Below are 22,467 nucleotides of genomic sequence, written 5' to 3'. Positions count from 1 at the left end.
CACTAAATTATACTCTATCTATAAATATATATTAAAAGAGATGGTCCCTACCCTTATACGTCTTCAGACATTACTTCACACATTCCTTGGTCAGAGTATTTATCACATTCACACCTTTGACATTAGACCCTTTACCTCTTATATTTATGGGTACAGGGAAGCATTAGCCATAGTGCTGTGTGACCTACACAAGGAGCCGTCCTTTGATTGACTCCTAAAGCCATCTTAATAGAATAAGCTTGAAACATTGAGGTTGGGTACAATGCCTTTATATAGGCTATTGTTGACATATATACAAACTGTAAACTTAATCCCTGAGTCCCTAATTAGTATTATAGCATGTGGTAGGCCAAGTATAATTACAGAGTCATGGGGCATACAGCCCACATAAAATGAGTCAGGTTACCATCTAATCCTGGCTCAATTTTATCTATCCTTTCAGCTTTTGAAAAAAAGAAAAGATTATTGAAAAGAAACTGTTTTAAGCATATATATCCCATATATTTCCCCTTAATTATTTAGTTAATCCTTGTATCCGCCCTGGAATTTCTTTAAAAATGGCATTTTTAGAAAACTGTTATTTTAGAGATGAATATATTGAGGTATAGAGAGATTTTTGTGGCCTGAAGGGGCCCTACTGGGAGTGACAGGAAGTATGGGCTCAAAATCTAGGTCTCCCTGAAGCCTTGTATTTAGTGAGTGGTGCTGCTCCTAGATAACTCTGTTTACTTATGTGGGTCAGATCTTATTTTCTATTCAGAGTCACTCATATTCAGTAGGTACCCTCACTATTATTATGGAATTCTTCCTGGCTGGCCTTAAAAATCTTTCCTGTACTGGAAATATATTCACTGAAATTCTTTTATGGTTTTCTTATGAAGAGCTGATTGTGTAATAATAAGGTCTGCAGAATGCCAAATATGGCATCATTTCACTATGGGAAAGCTGAGGACATACTCAACCCATGTTAGAAACCATATTTGTTTTGGTAAAATATGACTCTGTATTTAGTAAGGAAAACTAATACAGAGGTCTCTGAGTCCTTGCACTGATTATGTAACACAGTTCCTTGAATAATTCCTGGGGCATTGTCTTCCTTCTCTAGCTGAAGGAAGAAAAAACCCTAAAACCTGCAGGTACAAAAGACAGTAAGACAGAGGGACAGCCAAAAATGTAACCCAGGACTCATGTATTTCTAGGCAGTGTGTTACTTACTAGCAAGAATGTGCAAATGGAAAGAAATTTGGTCCTAGTTCCTGGAGTACAAAATAAGCATTTTTAGTGCAATATTTCCTCAGGCAGTTTCTAGAAATATGTGGTACTGTTTCATTATCTCCATAGTTATGAATAGAGGTTGTGACTCTTGTGATAGAAAATACCATTTTTCTAATTCAAATAATATTTCTTAATACTGTCTTCACTTAGATTCTATAGAGCAATTGTTTCCACACTATGTATCTTATAAAGAATTATGAAATTCAAACTTGAGAATGCTAAATTTCTAGGATATATGACTTATAGATTAGGTGACAGAAATCTAGAAGCAGGCATTTCAAGGTTCTTAACACCAGAGGTTTATAATCAGAGGTAGGTGTATGAGTAGGAAGCTTTTGATAGGTGGTAAAGACAAAAAAGCAAGGCATAGAATTAGACAGAGACATCCATTTCTGCCTCTACACTATGGCTTCAATACTACAGAGCAGAGGAGTGGTTTCTGCACCTCCTATAGGTGATGGCCAAAGTCAGGCAGGAGGCTACAATTGGTCAGAAAATAGAAAAGAAATGGATGAGTAGACTAGAAAGTTAATTGAGTAGTCAAGGGCTATGGCCAATCAAAACTTCACTGAGTGGAGGAAAAGAGCATTTGCATTCAAAAGTCATAATTATGAAATATGAGGAACCTTGAGGGAACATCTTATCTAATTTCCAACTTTAGGCCCCTACACTTCTAAATAAAAGTCATATAGTTTGCTGTTGTTAAGGATGTTTTTTTGATCAGAGTAAGTAAGGTTAGCTGCCACAGCAGATATTGCTGAACTCTCATGGCTTGTTTTTTGCTTATGAAGTTCAATCCAGGTCAGGCAGCTCCCTGCTACACAGCAGCTGTGCCATCTGGATGACATATCCCCACAATTGCCATGACAAGGTAGGAACGTGCTTGACTGAATGCTGGCCTTCTTTTTTAAGGGCTAGGCCTGGATATGGCTCACTATCCTCAAGATATTATTGGCCAAAACTCAGTCATATGGTCCCAAACTAACCACAGGAGGTTGGGAAATGCAATGAAGCTCATAGGTAGCTAGTACTAACAGCCTCCCCCTCAACCCAGAAGGACATCATAGACAATGAATTGGGAATGCAGTTCTGAAGAGCTCTGCCCATCACAAACACATACATTCATCCCTTGAGGAAGCAGATGGATTAAAGATGAGGTCCATGGTGCCCTGACTGCATACAGGCACAGTTGATATAAGGAATGTCTGAGCAGACAGCTAGTTTGGAAGCCAAGGACTAAATGTTACTGTGTTTATCCTCAGTTTTTTGTTGTGATGTAGGGAATGTGTGGCATTTGAAATATTTTAATGAAGGATGTTAAAAAGAAGATAGATCTGCATTGGGAAATACACACATCCATGTAAAGTGTCTCTCTTTCATTTTCCTATTGCATTTTCCCTTCCTTGACTGACTAATTGTTCCTGTTTTAATGGAGAAATTTGAAGTTTCCTTCAGTCTGGTGTAAGTGAAATGTTCCTATAACTCCCATTAGGATCTACAAACCAAGGTGTACTTTGAGTTAAACAGTTTAGCACCTGACCGAATGAGACAGAAATGTTATAGTTTTTAATGTGTGGTTGCCAGATTTAGGTATCAGAACCAGCCAGAGCACATAACATTTACACACGTGAGTGTCCAAATCCCAAATGATGCTATCAAATACTATCATAGACGATTTGTTTGGTTGGTAATTTTTCTTTTTTACAGTGTTTAAGACATCTCTAAAACATTTATAATAATTTACTCTACTTTGTAATTAGATTTAGTGATTAGAATCTTGCTCACTTGTATAGCTGTTTTCCTTTAAATAAATGGCACCAGCTGGCTTATAGCTGAAACCTGATCTGACTCCCCAAGTGATCAGAGGGGCCAGCATAAGGCAAAATGTAATGTATTGTGGAGCTTCCTGATGTTTTATATTCTTTTATATTTCTTTGGCGATATATACATATGGAAAAATTTCTTTTAAATATGTATATATGTTGGAGAAAATTTTCTTTTAAACTTAAACCTTAGCTACTCTGGGCATACATTTAATTCACAAGACATGGAAATGTTATCTTCTCTCATACAGCCTCAGATCATTAGAGGAAGGCCAAATAGCTAAAAATGTGCAGTTTGGACTTGAGCCACTTAGGCTATTTTACCATCAAGACATATGTGATGGCTGTATAATTAAGGGAAGAAAGCATTTAGCAAAGGCTAAGAGAGCAAAGTAATCACAAGTGGCCCTGAGTATTAATTGTTTCTGTGTAATTTTATACATGGTATTGAAGATTCAGTCAAGTTATTAATTCACTCCCTTAACATGCAGTTAATGAGAAGCCACAGCAGGCTAGGCACTGTGTTTTCCTGCTGGTGTGACAGGTAATGAGTGAGTCTGACTCATGGAAATCAAAGACCCTCAAAGGCCACTCTCTCAGGGCCAAGCCATTTTCCATATAAGGTTAAGTGACTTGTCCAAGACCAGAGGGAAGGTGGGTAGAGTAATAGACCAAGGGAGCACTTGTCCTTTGCCAGCGGATTGAAATGGAGAGATTTGGGCTGAGAATCAAGAATACTTCTGATGGCCAACAGGCCTGGTTCTCAGTCCATCTGGAGCTCTTTGGAACCAATAAAAACACAAGAATCCTTTTCACTGTTACAGTGTGCATCCCTGCCTTTTGCGGTCTGCAGGTTATTAAAAAGAAGGCCGCCATCACGGCAGCTGCCTTCCGTCAGTCGAATGCTTATAGATACAAGGACTGACAAGGCCAATGTGCTTCCAAGTGCATGACCACCTCTTCCTAATTTCCACTTCGTGACTTGCCTAGTGCACTAGCAATGGACATAGGATAGACAGCAATGGTGGGAGCTACTTGCTTTCCTCCTCCAAGGCTCACACTTTCCATAGAGTTTCTATAGAAACTCAGGTGCATTTCCACAGTGTTCTGGTCTAGGACCTTTGGATGAGCTACTACCCTGCTGGCCAACAGAATAATAATTACTGAATACAGAGCTGATGCAGAGCCCAGCACAAATGCTGCCTGCTCCTCTGGTGGAGGTGTTTCTGATTCCCACCTAGTCTCAGTCACATGTGTATCACCTCTCCCCTCACCCTGCTTTATTTGCCCAGCAGTTTGATTTTCTCCATATGAACCCAGAGTTCCACTGGTACTTTACAACCATCCCTTGTTGGAAGGTTGGGTCAGTGGACACATCCTGTTGTATAAGCACAAGCGTTGTGAGATGGAGACAAACACAGTAACAGAGGGCCATGCTGCTTCAGAAATCACTTACCCAAGTGCTTCAGCCTTGCAGCGTGTTACCAGGAGACAGCTTTTTGCAGGAATTGATCAGCTCTCTTAAACACAGGTGTTGTGCATGTTTATATGTATGACGGAGAGTAAGGTGGGGAATTTTTGATAGGCAGGGTTTTGTTTCCTGAGGACATGGAGGTTTGAGTAAAACATCACAGCAGGGTACAAAAGCAAGAGAAGAGAAATCTTTGACATTTCCTCCCTAACATGCCTAGGGCTCTGAACAAACAGGTGGGACCTGAGGTGCCTTCATGTCTTAACTTCACATTTAACTCAAGATTAATGAGAGACTCGCCCCATTAGGGTTTCATTTGTGGAGGCAGGGACACAATGTTCCTTCTCACCACCACCACTACCATGACCCCCTCTTAAGTTTTAAAAAGAGGAGAGAGAGAACAGGAATCCCATTTTGAGTTAGCCAAATTCAGCAAGAGGAAATATGATACAGGCAGTAAATAATGCCTGTGAGGATGACTCTAGTTTCCACTGTAAACTTGTTTAAGATTTTCACGTTACAGACACAAATATTATAAACATTATTTGTAAAAATCCCTCAAAACCAGAAAGCCAAATTCTTAGCCATACAATATTAATTGAACTGAATAATGCAGAGAAAACCAACTCCAGCAGTAAATTAAACTTCCAGAGCTTCTGCACAACCAGTGGTATTTTTATCATTGTGCTCAGTATAATTCCCCACCTACCCAGACTTCCTATCTCTAGTTGTGCCCTGATTATCTTGGCAGCTATTCAATTCAATCAATATGGCAGCATCTCACATCTCAGCAGTAGATAATCTAGTCTGTGAAATAGCAAAGCCTTCCTGGATCTTCTTGACACAATCACAAGAGCAGGTTATAAACTAAGTACTTTTACGTCCCAGATCTGTGACCTTGGCCATCACTGAGCTTCGCTTATCCAACCAATATGTCGGTGGGAGATGGTAGTAGTAACACTTGTCCAAGCTATCATAGAAGAATAGGGTATGGATTAAATAAGACAAGGCATATGCAAGGGTTTTGTAAGTTGTATCATGTTATACTACCTAAGATACTATTAATTATCTTTATTCTCTTTCTTATTTCTCCTTTTCTACTTGCTTGCATCTTCTTTCATTATGTAATGTTCATTTGCCCCTCCAACAGGGGTCAACCAAAAAGATCAAATAGAGATCTAACTCATTTATCAACTCAAAGGTTGATTTTTCTTATGCCTTCCCTCCCTCCCCACCATCCCCACCACACGCACACATGCTGCACAATCATCTACCTCTCTGGAAATTTCAAACCTACTTAGAGTTGCAGAAAATATTCTATATCTCCTAATGACATTTAACACTTGCAACAATTACTGTGTTTTCTACCATTGTATAAAATTCTTGAAAAATTATAATTAGCGTGAATGTATTAATTAATGCACAATGGTGGCTTTATTTGTTTAGAAGAAAATAATGTGAATATTCCACATTTTGTTCGTAATGGCTCATGGGTAAGCTTTGAACAAGGGCAATGCAAAGAAAGAAATTCTAAAAACCTCCTGTTGATCGTATTCTTTGAATATTCTATCTTCTGGGCCCTTGAGCGATGGCAGGAAACAACTTTTATTATTTTCATTGTATTCTAGGCATGCTTTAGTTCACCCTGGTTGGTTTCTATTAGAATCTACCTCCTTCCCTACACACAAAGAACACTATATGCCTTAAGCAACTAAAAAAATACAAGTTAGGCTAGAATGTGGGCATGAAATCATTAAGTTTAAAGAATTCTTACAAGCACCTTAGTTATCTGTACATATTTCTGATTCCCAAAAGCAATGAAGAAATGAGATGAGCAGCAAGGCATTTTGAAAATATTAGAATAAGTATTCTTATTATTCTCAGGATAACCTCTCTCTGGCATCTGTGTTGACAGAATAAAAACTGGCTGATCTAGGTCATAATTATCATTGTTTTGTCCCCTCCTCACTTCTGCTCACGCTAGCACAGTGCCTTTCTGTGTTGTAGATGCTCAGTAAAGGTGGTCGGTTTGTATTATTCTTAAGCATAATAGACAACAGATTGGACTCTGAAACCTTTATACTCCTATTTTCTACTCACAGCTCCTGTCTCTCTGATTTAAAATCCTCTCTACTTTCAACATAAGAACTTGTTTATAAGATTCTCTTAATAGCTAAATAATTCATCTATGGGGTACAAGTAATGTTTACCCCACATTTAATTTTTTTTACACTTGATCTTAGCCAAAGGCCAAGAAGTGACCACCACATTTAATTTTTTTTAAGAAAGTTAATGAAACACAGAATGAAAAATACTTTGTAGCTTTTAAGGATATGTCATGGTTTAGGGCTAAATCTATAGGCTATTCATGGAATAAGGAATGGGGTTTTAGTCGATAGCAGACTTATCAACTTATAGAGACTTAAGTATAAGATGAGTTTTCATCTATTCTGAGAATTATAGTGAACAGTTCTCTCTCACATGGAAAAATATCTTTTTTAATGAAAAGGAGGAAAACATGCACTCCTCTGTTCTCTGATAAAGTCTCACGGTGCCACTCCTCAGACCTTGGAATTCGTTCAGTTGCTATTTGCCACCTACCCTAGGTAGCCTGATATTTTTGAGCTTCCCTCTGCTCGATACCCCCATTTCTGCCAAATAACAAAACCATCTGGTCTGGGTAGCCTGTATGTAAAGACTGTCCTGTCAGTACCAGAAATGGGAAATCTATTTTGCCTAGGAAAAAGGAAGAAAGCAGATTCATTCCTCCTATCTATTGATTAGATCAGCTTCTGGATCCTCTCCCAGATTAGCAAAAACAAATACCTAAGCAGCTGGAATAAGGGCCTGGGAATATGAGATTCTGGAGAAGCTGCTGACTTGCTGAGCAACTGAGCCTCAGTGAGCAGAGTCAGGATAGTTCCATTTGCTCTTAATTAGCAAGGCAATGACCCATACATGGGAACAGCCATTTGATATCCCACAGAGCAGGTTTATTGCTGAAGCAGCAATAATGGGCACCCTTAGCTGGTCACGAATGCAAATGTTGTCTGAATAGTTTGTCCCTTTTCTAAACCAGCCCACACACTTAGATTCGTTTTTCACATTTGAGAAATACAGAAAAATTCTAACTTGAAGTGCTTTCTTTTCAGGTAGACCAGGGACTCAACCAGATGCAGGTATTTGTGCCACACATGCATCACCACAAGCACACAGCCACCCCTGGGTGGTGTATGAAGGAGCTCATAGCACTTCTTGTGCCGTTGCTACTGGGCTTGAGTTATTTAGAGCAGTTTGACCCAAGTTAACCCTTCCTCTTGATAGTGGCTACTGTCTGGATGAGTCTCTAGGGACAATGCCAGGAATGCATGACCACTTGGGAATATGCCAAAGTATGGCTCAAAGGCCCAGAAAAGTGTGTCTTACCAAGCTAATACAGTACCTTTGGCCAGCACAGTAAAGTGCCAGCCACCTGTCAGAGAACTATGGTGAGTGAGGCTGCAGGTACTACCTTTGTTACATCTACAGTTTACAAACTAAGCTGCTCCTGTCTGAATAAAAGAGGATGACTTTTTCTTGACTGCACATTGTTTTAATATGTCATTTTCATGTGCTCCCTCTCTCTAATTTCCCTGTCTTTACCACATTACCACTCATATGGCTCTTGGCATAGCCTTGTTTTATATTATATACACTTTATCTTTTCCTCTTAATTGTTAACACATTATTCTTTCCTTATGTTACTTTTTTCATCTTTAATGCATGCATAAATGCAGCATTTCTAATCTCTCCTGGCAGAGAAATTTGAGTAGCTGATACTTATAATGACTTTCTCCCACCTTCAGTTTCATCTGACACTCAAAGAATCTATAGTTTCCATATTTGTCCTACTCACCCATGAAATTTGTGTCTAAAAGAAATCATGTTCCTGCAGAACACTTTTTCAAATACCTGCTTCATAGGCTGATGTCTCTTGCTTTGTACAGGGATCCTAGTAGGAGTGGGAACCAGTACTAATGGAAAAGAAATGATCACTGCTGATTGTGTTCTTCTACTGCAAAATCTAAGGCTTCCGAGACTCAAATTACAGACACAGAAAAACCTGGCAACAGCTGTTACCTATAAGGACAACCAATAAAAGGAGACCTCGCTTTTGCTGAGACTTACATTTTAGATTAAGTAATGGTGATGGGATTTCCTTTGGAGAGCTTATCCTTGGGATCCCAAGAGTTAAGCTTCTAAAATTTTGGGGGGAAGCTTATTTTACTTATCATTGTACACTCACACATCTTTTGTGTCACTTTTATTGTAGGTATAAAATGTCTAGACATTGACTAAAGGGCTGAACATACTGGCATAGCTCTGTCTATTAGCAGATAAGAACTCAGTATATATCTTTGGGGTGATTTATTGTTGATGCCAAAACTAATGATTAATTATGAATTGTAATAATTACCTACACTTTGGGGCAATAATGGCACCCTTAAAAATATAACTAGAATGTCATTTGCTATAGAAATGTATGAACTATGTTATTATCCTAGGAAGGGTTAAGCCAACTCTGTTTTATTGCCTAGTTTTAGCATGTAATAAATAATAGCTACACTTGTAGGACCTTTTATAGTTTACAGAATAAGTTCACATGCAGTATCTCACTTGACCCAAATAGCAGTCCTGTAATAGTGACTAATATCAACTTTGTACATTATTTCCAATTATCAAATGAGGAAACTAAGGCTCAGAGATATTTGAATAGTTTGTCATTAATGTGTTCATTTACTAATTCAAAATTTGTTAAGCATCTACAATGTATCTGCTGAGGGAAATTCAAAAGCAAATATTAGAGAATATGTGGTTGCCTTGTGAACTAGTGGTGGGGCAGGATCCAAGTCTTGTTCTCAATCTAGTACACTATGAAGCATTTTCTAGCCCTGTCATTCATCCCGGAAACTACCACGCCAGGCAGCAAAAACATGCTTCCGTGGCATTTTCAGAAACGAAATGTCAGGCTAGATGGATGTTTGATGTTTCACAAGATGGAACTTATGTGTGACGTTGTATATTTTTATTCTTATTGTTGAGTTCTTAGATCATGCTTATTAAAGCCAAGTGCTGCTCAAGAAATGTCCTATAGATTTCTTAACCCAACTTTTATATAAGCACACTACGCTGTTCCATATAATCTGTTACATACGCAACAAGATAGGGTTTAAGCCTCTATGGCCATACCAAAACAAAGTTAGAGATTAGGAAGTGGGTAGGGTTGTGTTTTTAGCATGCCCACCACCAACACAGTGATACACTCACTTTGTCCCAACTTCAGTTGAACAAATAAGACCAATTTGTTGCTAATTTGTACCATTAGGAATGGCATTTTGAATTACATACAAGTAATAACAGCTAATTATTTGAGGTTAGGGAAATAAGGCAACTGACCACTTTTCTTCCCTACTCTGGAACTAATATTTTCCTTCTGTAAGCTGGTTAGTGAGGCACCAAGGATAAAGCTATTAAAACAATAACAGCTAGAATTAGACAGTCTTGCAAACCTAGGATTATTTTTAAAACAATGTGTACTGACAGATAAGGACCAATGCTAAACATCCAACTAAGTTGGTTTTGTGAAGACCCAAAATAGTTGGGTAAGCAGAGAAGACAATTTACCTCTATGAAAAGGCCCCTCTTCAAAATTTTCCCTTATGACTGCTTTCCAATTTGCAACAATTATGATTCTTTAATTTAAACAACAGAAATTGGCTATTCTGATGTTTAAAAAAAGGAATAATATGGAATAGCTGATTAAGAGAATATGGAATAGCTCACAGAATCAAAAGAAAACCAGAAAAATCTTGCCTTGGAAAACAAAGTCATGTGTGTCTCAGAAGGCAGGTTGCAGACATTAGGGAAAAAGAACGGTCTTTCCACGGCTGCTCCTTCATGATAGGTATCAGCTAACCATTGCCGATGAACATGCCACTGCAGAATCAGAGGCACAAACAGTAGATATCCTATTTTTTTATTTTAATTTTATTGTTATTCAAGTACAGTTTTCTGCCTTTCCTCCCCACCCCAGCCCAACCCCCAGCCCTCTCCACCTCCCTCCCGTTTCCACCTCCCCCCACAACGTTATTGTCCAAGTGTCCTTTATAATTGTTCCTACAAACACTTCACCCTCTTCCCCTGAAATTCCCTCCCCTCTCCCCTCTGGTCACTGTCGGCCTTTTCTCAATTTCAGTGTCTTTGGTTATATTTTGCTTGTTTGTTTGTTTTGTTGATTAGGTTCCTGTTAAAGGTGAGATCATATGGTATTTGTCTTTCACTGCCTGGCTTATTTCGCTTAGCATAATGCTCTCCAGTTCCATCCATGTAGTTATTCTTTATTTCTCACAAACATGCAAGTCAGCAGAGTTAGGCTGGACTTTGTTACAGGTGGCTGTTGCTGGGGTTGTCTGATAGAGCAAATAAAAAATAGGATGCTAGTTAAGTTTGAATTTTAGATAACATACATTTTAGTATAAGTATATCCCATGCAATATTTGGAACTTATACTAAAAAAAGCATTTTTTTGTTTATGTGAAGTTCATTTTTAACTGGATACTAAGTATTTTATCTAGCAACACTATTTGCCTTCTTTCATTCTCCTTCTCCTGGTACCAACAGGCTTAGTGGGGCATGCTCTTCTCATGGTGATGGCAGAGACACAACCAAAGTGAGTCCAATTGTGCCAGCCCTTTCCAAAACCCTGTTTGTATCTCCTATGCTGATATCCTTGGCCAAAACCCGAACGTGGCCCAGGATTGGAAAACTGTGCGCCACCCACCATAGGAATGCGTGAGCATGGCAAAGGATATGGACACAGGGAGGAGTGAGAAATTGGGGTCACTAGCACAATCTACCACAAGTTGAGTCAGTTTTAACATCTCTTGCACCATTCCTTATAAAAAGCAAGTTCCAGGTAGATAGAGTCTGAATGGCCCAATTTATGTCATAGGCCCAATCCTTGGCCAAGGAAGAGTAGGTCACTTGATTGACAGCCCCAACAAACCAATAGCAGTAGATGAGAGGTGGTTTTCTCAAAGGAAAAACAGGTGTCTTACCAGAAGAAGGTGAAAATTTGGGCATGTAAAACACTCTACTGTGTCCCTGACTTTGCCTACAGTTCCACTTTTGGTCATACATAAGAGATGTAAGTCATACAAGAGAAGAAGGAGTGATTAGAACCTAGAGAACTGTAAAAACATGTACAGGCACCTCTTGATCTGCAAATGCCAGGGCAGACCCTGGAGATTTTTAGAGAGAGAGGATATGAAAATTACAAAAAAAAAAAGTGAGGAGGGACAATAAAATCATAAGTGGCAGAATGTGATTGTATCATAGTCCTGCTAATATTGGTTCATTCATTTGTCCAAGTACACATAGATGTTAGCATTATTTTAGAAACTGCTGTTCAATATGTGCTGAATAGAAAAAGCATACATTTCTTTAACACAGACCTTATGTGTGTTTCAATAGGTCTGTATTTTATGCAATATGTGTGTATTTCAGTAGGTGAAAGAATATCACCTACTTAATAATTCAGATTTTAAAATTTGAACTATTGTCGCATTTTCATTTTAGAGTTTTTTTTAACAATGAAAAAAAAGAGAATTTCTTTGAATAACGAATCTGCCAGTGTCCTGAAAGATGGATATCTATATTATGTCTTTTACTCAGTATTTTAGGAGATGTTCATCTAATAAACAATTAACTTGGGAACCGATGACATATAATAATAATATGGTATCAAAGGATTAGTGACTTATAGTTTTAAATATTTTGATAAAATTAATTTGCATGGTAAGTAAGATTTATATTTGCATGTTTCCCAGAAATATTGCTCTGGCCAAGTTTGTAGCACTATCTAGGGTATTTCTGAAAACCAAATACATTTCATAATATTTCACAGATGTTATTGGGGAAATTGATTCAAAGTAATGGGCAAAAAACCTGGTTGTAGCTCATACCATAAATAAATCCCACATTATGTAAAGAGTTCAATGTTAAAAGATGATAAAGGTCGTTAAAAGAAAAGAAGTAGAGATAAGCATTTAACTGATATTATGTTAAGAAAGAACCTAATACCCACAAAATCAATGGAAGAAATCACAAAAGAAAGATCAAGGTGGGGGAGGGAGGTGGGTTCAGCTGGGGTGGGGTGGAGGGATGGGGAGAAAAGGCATACAACTATAATTGAATAACAATAAAAATTTTAAAAAAAGAAAGATCAAAGAAATATAAAACTTCTGCAAAACAAAAATGTTCATAAAATTAAGAAGTTAGGAATAAATTGGGGAGATTGAAATAACATGTCAACAAAAGGTCAATTCCTTACGACATAAGGAGCTCTTATTAATCAGTAAGAAAACAATGTAATCCAAACAAATTGGAGTGATTACTGAAGCTGAATATGTTGAAAACATATGCTCCATGGCATTACATTTAGGAAAATATAATAAATCACACTAATATCCTGTGAATAAAAATTGTTAGGCAGTACTCCAGAAAGTAACCAAATAAAAACAACAACAAAAAATCAAAACCCAGAGTACTGTGATGACCTAAGAATTCAAGAATTGAGCATACATAAATCTCTACTACAGTGATTTTGATAAATGAATTACATTTGCTGGTACAAATAAGATTATTACATTAAACACTATTCCCTAAGTAGTCATCCTTATTATTGAGAATTAAAATATGGCAAAAATACTATTTGGAACCACTTTTCCAAAATTTGATCTAGAGGAAGAATTAAATTTGGGAAATCTATAAAACTTCAGTTTTAGTCCTGGCTTTGTAATTTCCTAGCTATGTGATTTTTACTCATTTTGCTCCCTGTGTCTACATGTGTAAAATGGCAGTAATGATAACAATACTTTTTACTTCCCAGAATACATATAAAGTTTTTACAAGCTAAAAGAATAAAACCTTTCAATTGTTACTTTAATGTTGTATTGTCATTGATGGTGTAAATGTAAACTCCATGAATTATTATAGGAAACTAGAAAGGAACTAATAAACTATTAAACTAAAAGTGTTTATATATGACTCCTCATAGAAAAAAAGTTAAAACCCTGAAAAATCTATAACTGAGGAAGTTGGGCACCAAGTTTGTCTTGCTTCCTGTATTCCTAAAATACAAACATTTCTCTGCCCCATGATCAATTCTTTTAATTAAGAGTCAAAGGAATTGATAGTAAAATACATGACTAGAGGGGTAGCTAAAGAAATACTGATAAAAGCAGTGTTATATTGGCTCAGAATAAAAGCTTTCTCCTTTCTGACAAAAATTCAATGAAATGACTTCCTTTAGCTCAGAAAAAATGTTGGGGTAAATTCTTTTTTTTTTTTCAAATATTCTGTGAGTACTATGTTCCAAGTACCATGCTCTGTAAGATTTAGTGGTCAAAAAACCAAAGGCCCTCCTGTCTGTCCCAGTTTTGTGACAGGCACAGGTAAATAATCCAGCAATGAGATTCAGGGGTGCAGTATTATGAACGCAGGAGGGTGCTTCACCCAGTATAGAGTCAGAAGGGGATGGAGGTAGGGGTGGGGAATGACAGGGAAGTCTTCCAGGAAAAAGTGAGAAAATAAGCTGATGAGATGAAACCCGAAGAAGGAAAGTGGCTAAACACATGCAAAATTAAAACTAGACGATTCCATGTAGAAAAAAATTTAAAATGCCTAGGAGAAAACAAGGATCGCATATTCCAGGAACCAGAAGTTGTTTGATCTGATTGGATGATATAATACAACAAGATTAGGAAGTAAGACTAGAGAGAGAACCAGGGGCCAATAATGAATGGCCTATTCAGCCATATTGAGAAATTGGGATTTTATCTGTAGGACAATGAGATTAATCAGGGGATACTATACCCACATTTACAATTTATTGAAAACTTCTGATTGCTGTGTGGCATATGGGTGACAATGAGCTTAAGGAGAAGAAGGCTGGAGGCAAAGACACTAGTTGTGATGCTGTTGCAGAAATTTAAGGAAAAAAATGTTAATGGCTGGAAAAGGATAGTAGAAATAGGGATTGAGAGTAATGAGTCAATCTACAGGTTCATTAGCCACAGAACTTGGGGATCTATTTTATATGGGACAGTAAAGGGGAGAAAGCCATCAATGGAGGTAAACCATTTTTTAGCTTGGGCAACTGCTTGCATGGCAACACCATTTAATGAGATAGTATACACAAGGTGACAAATGTTCTGTGAGCAGTAAGATGATGAGTTTGTTGAATCTTGGGCATCTGTGAGGCATTTGATGGAGATGTAGAGTAGTTAAATAGAAAACTAGGTACAAAGGTCATGAGAAAAGTTGGATGGTAATACTGATTTGGGAGTCATCAATAACATGGCTTATGCTTTGGAAGCTAGAGAGAGGCTGAGATCACTCACAGTGAATGACATGAAGAAAGAAGACAGTAATCAAGCGCTCAGGAATACAAATATTTAAGGAACAGCACAAGATAAGTCCAAGAGTTAAACTGGGAAGGCTGGTCAGAGGGCTAAGTGGAAAAGCAGTTGAGTTTGGTGACCTAAACACTAAGACAAGAAAAGAATTAAAGAAAGAGGTTATGTTCAACAAAGTCATATACTTCAGACAAAAATAGGATAATAACAAATATTGATCATTGGACATAGAAATGATGTGATTCAAACAAATTGGTGAGCTTCCTGAGAGCAGTTTCTTTGGAGATAAATGAGGAAATCCAGACTGCACTGAAGGTTGAAGTGTGAATGGGAGGTGTGGTAAGGAACAAGTCCTTCAAGAAATTTAGAAAGAGAAAGGTGGAAAGTTAGTGAAAGGGCAACATGGGATTTGCAGAGGGATTTTTTCTAGAGCAAAAGAACTACATTATTTATAAATATTGATGGGAAGAAGCTTGTACAAAGTACCATAAAGTAGGAAGATAAATAATGGAGTGAAACCTGTTGATAGTGAGCCAGAGAAAGATGTGATACAATGTCAACATGATTAGATTTCTAACTACTTGACAAAGAAACACTTTTTGTTATTTCTCAGTATCTGAGATCCAGGACCAGAGTATATTGTCCTTAATTAGAAGAAACAATGTTGTTTACTGGCCAAAACATATGCTGTAATCAGTTATTATAAAATTTATGCCCAATTATATGACTACTTGTCTATGTACCATTGAGCAAGTGACTCACTTTGCATACCATGTAAACTAAAGCCCTTGGTACATATTCCTCTGATAAAAGAGGGATTATATGAGTAAACTGTATCACAGATAATAACTCTGTGAGAGCTCAACCATTGGAGATTTTTCTGTTTTGTAAATTTGAATGTTTTTATACTAGGGATATAGAGTGTCCCTCCACCCAGCTCCACCTTTTTTGTTTAATATCAGAACATATTCTTATTTCCTCTATGCTGTGTCCCTTGCAATTCAGAATTAACTACAACTTGACTAATGTGAGCTCTTATGATTACTACATAGATTCCTGTTACAGGTTTTACATTGTTAAGGAAGGTACCTAGGATGACTAAATCTTGTTTCATCATAGATTTGTATTTTATTGTAGTATTTTGGAGATGTTCAGAAACTTATTCAGTTGGGAATTAGAAACTGCAAATATTAAACAACAGAACGATTGTAAGTCCATCTCTGAGTTGTAAGTCCATCTATAATGCTTGATGGGATCACCTTGACAAGCTATTTTTCCTCTCTGTGCCTCCTATTCTTTTCTATAAAATGGGTATAATGTCTCAGGTCCACATTGTAAAAGCCTGGAAGTATATATTACAAGTCAATGTATGCATATAAGAAAGCAACCCTTAACCCAAATAGATAAAAGGGAAAATAAATAATCTACAAATAGAAATTGCATTCTACTTCTGTCAGTGGCTTTGTCTGGAATCACCGGTTTCCACTCAGAGACCATATAAGATGTCATTTTGAGAGGAGCCTTAAGATAATGAGAGTTCTCTTCCTGCTTCCTCCTTGAGACACTCTGATCTGGCCAACTGCCAAGTACCATCAACGTCTCCTAACAGGGATCTGTGGGAATTATACACTCGTATTAGTCAGGCAGCTGTCTCTACAAGAAAAAATGTTCCTGTTTTATTTATCACCACACAGAGCTCCTAATGGGCAAGAAGAGTCAGATAAAGTAAGATTCTTGAACTCCTTCAGGCTCTCTTGTGTTCTCCTTCTCCTCAACACACACTTTCTCAGGAACAGCATAAGCAACTAAGAATATAAAAAGGAAAATCACAGTCAAACCATAAACTCCACTATTTGTAATCTGCACATAACCTCTGTGATGAAATGTGTGAGTAATTCACTTTCCACTTGAGCCTACCAATGCGAGCTCTAGTGTGGCCACCCTGAACGCTAATGAAGGGAGTCAGACGGCAGACAGTACCGCTATCCCTTGGGGACTCATTTCTCACATCACCTAAAAGTAATTCCCATCATTTTCAGCCATCTGGTAGCCTGGACTGTGGAGATGAAGTTTCATTTAAGTAGTACTTAAGAGCGTGGGCCCTGGAGTCTGCCTAGTGTCTGATCAATTTTCTGCTTCTCACCTAGTCTCCTCTACATCTCAATTTCCCACCTATAAATAAAATCTTCATAAGATATTATTTCCTTATTATACGGAGTTGCTTAGATGATATTTGCAAAACACTGTATATAGGGTCTTATGATCATAAATAATTAAAATTAGCTATTATTAAATTGTTAATAGTAATGGTGATATTTACTAGAAGTAATGGTATTTTTTGTAATGTCTACCTATCTGTGACATAGGCCTTATTCATTCAGTGTTTAAGCTCAGGTATATTATCTGGCCTGCCACACACCAGGATTATATTTAGAGACTTTCTATTTTAGTGATTAACTGATGGTTTCCTCATGTGGCTAGATTGTAAATAACCAAATTTTACTACATCTTAATAATATAACTATGCAATCTCATGCTAAATAACACTTTTTCCCTGACATTTGAAGGAGAGATTGGATTATATTAATTTTATATACATAAGAAAATAAATGTAGGTAACAGTAAAAACAAATATTCTTATATGTATAAATGTCCATGATCTGTAATATCCATAAAAAGGTCATTCTAATAAGAAAAGAGCTTACACATTTTCATTATACTACTCTGTGTACTTCCTACAGCACTTGTCCACAGTGGGAAGAGTCTCACCTTATAGTAAGACTCATGCTTTTTGTCTGCTCACTAAGTCTCTAAGGAGGTCCTAAAGCACCCTGGCTTCTTAACCCCAAGATTCAGAGGTTTTAAGTTATAAGGGCACTTAGCTCAAATTTGTCACTTCCAGTTGCATGGACCAGTGCTGCAAGCCTGTTTTCACTGACATAGTTACACTTCCAATTTGCTTTTCTCCTTACAGTGCCACCAAAGATCTCCAACATTTCCTCAGATGTCACTGTGAATGAGGGCAGCAATGTGACCCTGGTCTGCATGGCCAATGGCCGTCCTGAACCGGTTATCACTTGGAGACACCTTACACCAACAGGTAAGCAACCCTCCAGTCTTCAAAATGCCACACACTATTTAAGATCTGAAAGGCAAGCATGTAACTTGTTATTAAAACTTAATAGAATTGTGATATGGAAGTTAATTAGGGTCTCCCTCGGCCTTCTCTATAAAGTCTACGACAATGAGGGGTATGTGTGTATATATATGTATATAAAATTTTATTTCCAATAGAACACTTTCCTAAGGCAACAAATATAGAAGCATTAGATGCCTTAAATGACTTCATATTATGTCTAAGATGTATGCCAGTTTGTCACTCGAGTCTCTTGGGACAATGTTTTGTATGGATTAAATTTATATACTTTGTGTGTTTTTTATTTGGCTTTGCTGTGAACTATAGTTTAGTAATATTCAGTACCTTATCAAAGAAGTTTTTCATGAACAACTCAAAATTGTGACTTATAATGTCCTGTCCTTGTCTTCTGGCTCAATGGAGGGCATAAGGGCAGGAGTTCATTATGGGTCCCCATCTATTGGTGCTAATTCAGCAGAAGTCAGAAAATCTCTTTCTAGGTATGTCTCCTGCATTCTCCTCTCCTCTTTCCCACCACCATCACCATAACTGGGTTCTGAGGACCTGCTGCTTTTTAAACGTCATTGAAATACTTTACCAAATTATTAAGGATTAACTGTATGCATATCCCTCTACTCTACAAATTGTATTTACTTATATGAAAAGCCATGCCTTTGCAAATACACAGCCTTTAGAATGGAGCCTTCAGTTTAATTTTTCTAGAAAGAGGAGGTATGATCACTTAGTGTTATAAATTATCATTTCTTTTGGTAGATAGCCTCCAACTTTATCTAATTTATATCTGTTTTAAACTTTATATAAAGTTTCTTTATATATAAGAATCTAGAGATTTAATTTACAATTTTCATTTTGGAATGAACACCATGATACTTGTTGTGCAAAGCTAGACATACAATAGAAGCTATCCTGAGATATTTCTAAAAGACCAGGGTAGTATTTGGTTATAGTGTTGTTAAAAAAAATTCTATTTTTTGGTGTGAGAATATTGGCCTCCATTTTACCAATGGAGGCCAATATTAATTAGCCATCAAATTAACTCACCAAGTGAAGTTTTGACCAAGCTACGGAACTGTCTTTTATTTCAACAGCTATTCTTATTAGAGGCTTCTGCTTTCTTGAGAAAATGTTACTCAAAAGCCATCCTTGCTATTAATGCATGCAACCTGTCATTTATTTATTTATAATACATAAAAACAATAAATGAGGCACTATTTCTGAGATCAAGCTCATTTCCTCTCAAACCCATTTTATACCTCACATGGGAAAAAATACTTGTGGAAAATAACCTGAAGTGTGAACCTCTGGGTATCATATACCTTATATACTTTTTTGCTGGATTAAATTAAACCACCAGAGCACATTCTACTTGGATGGAATTATATTAAACCCAGTATCATACCACCTACCTCTGTCCCAATAAGAATTGCTTTTACTGAAGGACAATTTGGTATAAAACTATTGGCCCACATTTAAAGATGTTATAAAAGATCTCTAAAATCATTGCATTTATTATAATGTTTTTGAAAGATTGTTAATTTTATTGCATAGTTTCCTTTTCAAGGACCCTTTGAGAAAATTCCTCTTTCTTTTCATTATTTCTACTGTCTTTTTTCCTAAGCAATTGTTTGTTTATCTTACAAATGAACCCAATTAATTTTTATAGATGATCATGAGTCCTTCATTGTATTGAATATTACCAAACGTAGAGCCAAATTTGTGGCCCATCTCTAAAATAATATAGGAAATCATATATAAGTTACATGCTAACAACATGGATTTTAAGCAAAATTTAGAGATTTTTATGACATCAAATCTTTGCATTCTTCTTGTTTCCTTACCATTATTTTTACATTGTCTCGCCTTCTATAATTAATTTAAATGTGTATGTGAAATATGCTATTCATAATCTCTTTTTGTAAAAAAAGGTTGTAGAGAAGAGGAAGATAGATTATATCCAATTTGTAATGAAGGAATGAACTGCATTAATAAAAATATTTTATTTCTTTTGGTGCACTATTGCTTAGTAAATGTTTTATCCTCAGGCAAAAATGCTACTGGCGGCCTGAACTTAAAAATGTATTCTTTTGTACTCCTGGAATTCAGGAAAATAACTAGAACCAGAGTTTCAAGGCCTTCTCAGGCTTGCTGTACAAGTTTAGATCTTTACGACTAACTCTACTAAACTTGTTAATGTAACGAACATGTGATCTGAACCCTGAATAAACTGGTTACCCATGATGTTTCAAGTCAACAAACTCCAAAGATCAGGCCAGATCTTCCACAGTAAAGGCAGCATTTACGTACATTCAAGGAACTGTCAAAATCAACTAGAAAAACAGGTATCCTTCACAGGGTTCCCCAATAGGCAGGCCAGAGGTCAGCAAACTACAGTTTCTGGACCAAAGTCAGCCTGCTCCACTTTTGGACAATCTGCAAGCTAAGAATGGTTTTTAAATGGTTGGGAAAAAATCAAAAGAAGAATTCCATGTTTGTCATGAAAAAAAGTGTATGATATTCAAATATCAGTGCCCATAAATAAAGTTTTATTGAAACACACCCAAGCTCATTCATTTATATATTGTCTGACTACTTTTGCTCTAAAACAGCAGAGTTGAATAGTTACAACAAAGGTGGCTTAGCCCCCAAAGCCTGAAATGCTTTCTATCTGGCCTTTTACAGTGTAGTTTACAGACTGCTGTTCAAGACTAAGTCTTGGAGCACAGGACAAGGATTTTGTGCCCTCATCTTTGACCCCTTAGGGCTTTAGAGATCATCCATTAAGGTCCTAAGGACATCTCAAGGGGAACACATTTATTCTTCTATAACCCTCTATCTAGACACTCTCTGTGGGTCAAATTCTATTCTGGCACATGCAAAACTGGCTCCTTGCTGCAGTCACGGACTCAAGGACAGACTCCAATTCTCCCTTACAACGGGTATTAATTTCCAATCCCACTCTTTCATCTCTTTCACATCTGACCTAAATAACCACCTATCTGATCATAATCATATTCCTGGTGACAGGAAAGAGAATTTGCCTTTATGGTTCTATAAAGGAAACTAGGATTGTATTTTTATTTTTTATTATCACTTTTGGTTTTTGTGGGTTTCTTCTTTTACTTTTTTCAAATTTGAAAATGGGATGATCCTCTTTAGCCTGTAATGCAAAAGCCTTTCTTGGAGACACCCAAAGAATATGCTGTGTTCCCTGTGTGGCAGCAAAGCTACCTGCAACCCATGGCCATGTGAGGAAAAAAAAATCAAGCTAGTTTTGTTCAATTATTAATTGTGCCTTCAACAGTACAGAGTGTAACTGCCTTGCAGAGGAAATGTACCTGTAATTAGCTCGAACCTACAGCAATATGCAGCCCTTAAAGGGGGAATATTCCACGTAGGGTTCACAAGTACCTGATTACCTGTCACATGATGACATGGGAAGAGAAAGGGAAGACACTGCAAGCTTTATTTTTATGAGATAAATATGTATTGCCTCTTAATTTAGTTTTTTTTTTATTTTAGATTTGGTCATTTTGTTTTTCTTTCTTTGGACACCTCAAATTTCTTTTCAAGTATATTGCAAAAATGTTTTTAAAGAGGGAAATTAGAAGAATGGTAAATCTTTCATATATATAAAATCAAATCATATACCTGATTTAGATGGCGGAGAGAGACTGTGGCTGTCTTTCCTGTATTTCTGATTTTTTAATGTTTCTCTCCTCTTCAGATATTCTATACAGTCAAAATGATATGTCACATGTATGGTTGTTAAATGTGACCTATTTTCTCTGTTAATTAAGTTAGACTTTCATAATCCTGTAACTCCCAGAGGGCAATTGCACCGTAACATGTATTTTCTATGGAGTGTTTGATCTCCCTTCTGTGAGCCGTGATACTCCCATCTTCATTTCACTTTGTTTCTCAATCTTTCTTCTCACAATTCAGAGGGAGTGCCTTTCTCAAGTGTGCCTCATGTGGTGTCAAGATTGCTCAGGGTTATAGACAGTTTTTATGCATTTCATTTCTATACAGGTTTTTACAACCTCAGTAGATTTCTGTACTTGAAAAAAAAAGCACATTGATGATTTTAGCCAATTAGACTGAGAACAACTTAATAAGTGCTATACAACTCTCTTGACCAACCCGGAAGCCAGATTTGACATTGATAGAAAGTATAGAAATCTTAAGAAACATTTTGTATTTTGATAGGGTGGGTGGAAAAAAAATGTGCTAGGAGGAGCCAAGAGGACTCTGGAAAGTCTGAAATCCCATATCTCATTGGATGTT

General features: G+C 37.0%; 1 protein-coding gene across 5 annotated transcripts in view; it reads left to right on the top strand.

The window, feature by feature from the left end:
- LSAMP (limbic system associated membrane protein) overlaps positions 1-22,467 on the top strand; it is a 611,154-nt gene that overhangs the window by 375,822 nt on the left and 212,865 nt on the right. For all 5 annotated transcript variants that reach the window (XM_024578048.3, XM_053918397.1, XM_045186054.2 and 2 more), the window contains exon 3: positions 18,001-18,126. In XM_024578048.3, the coding sequence (XP_024433816.1) occupies positions 18,001-18,126 (126 nt within the window). The remainder of the gene's footprint in view (positions 1-18,000; positions 18,127-22,467) is intronic.

The sequence above is a fragment of the Desmodus rotundus genome, chromosome 2 (genome assembly GCF_022682495.2).
Source record: "Desmodus rotundus isolate HL8 chromosome 2, HLdesRot8A.1, whole genome shotgun sequence".
Taxonomy (NCBI): Eukaryota; Metazoa; Chordata; class Mammalia; order Chiroptera; family Phyllostomidae; genus Desmodus; species Desmodus rotundus.
This window is presented reverse-complemented; position numbering and strand designations above follow the sequence as displayed.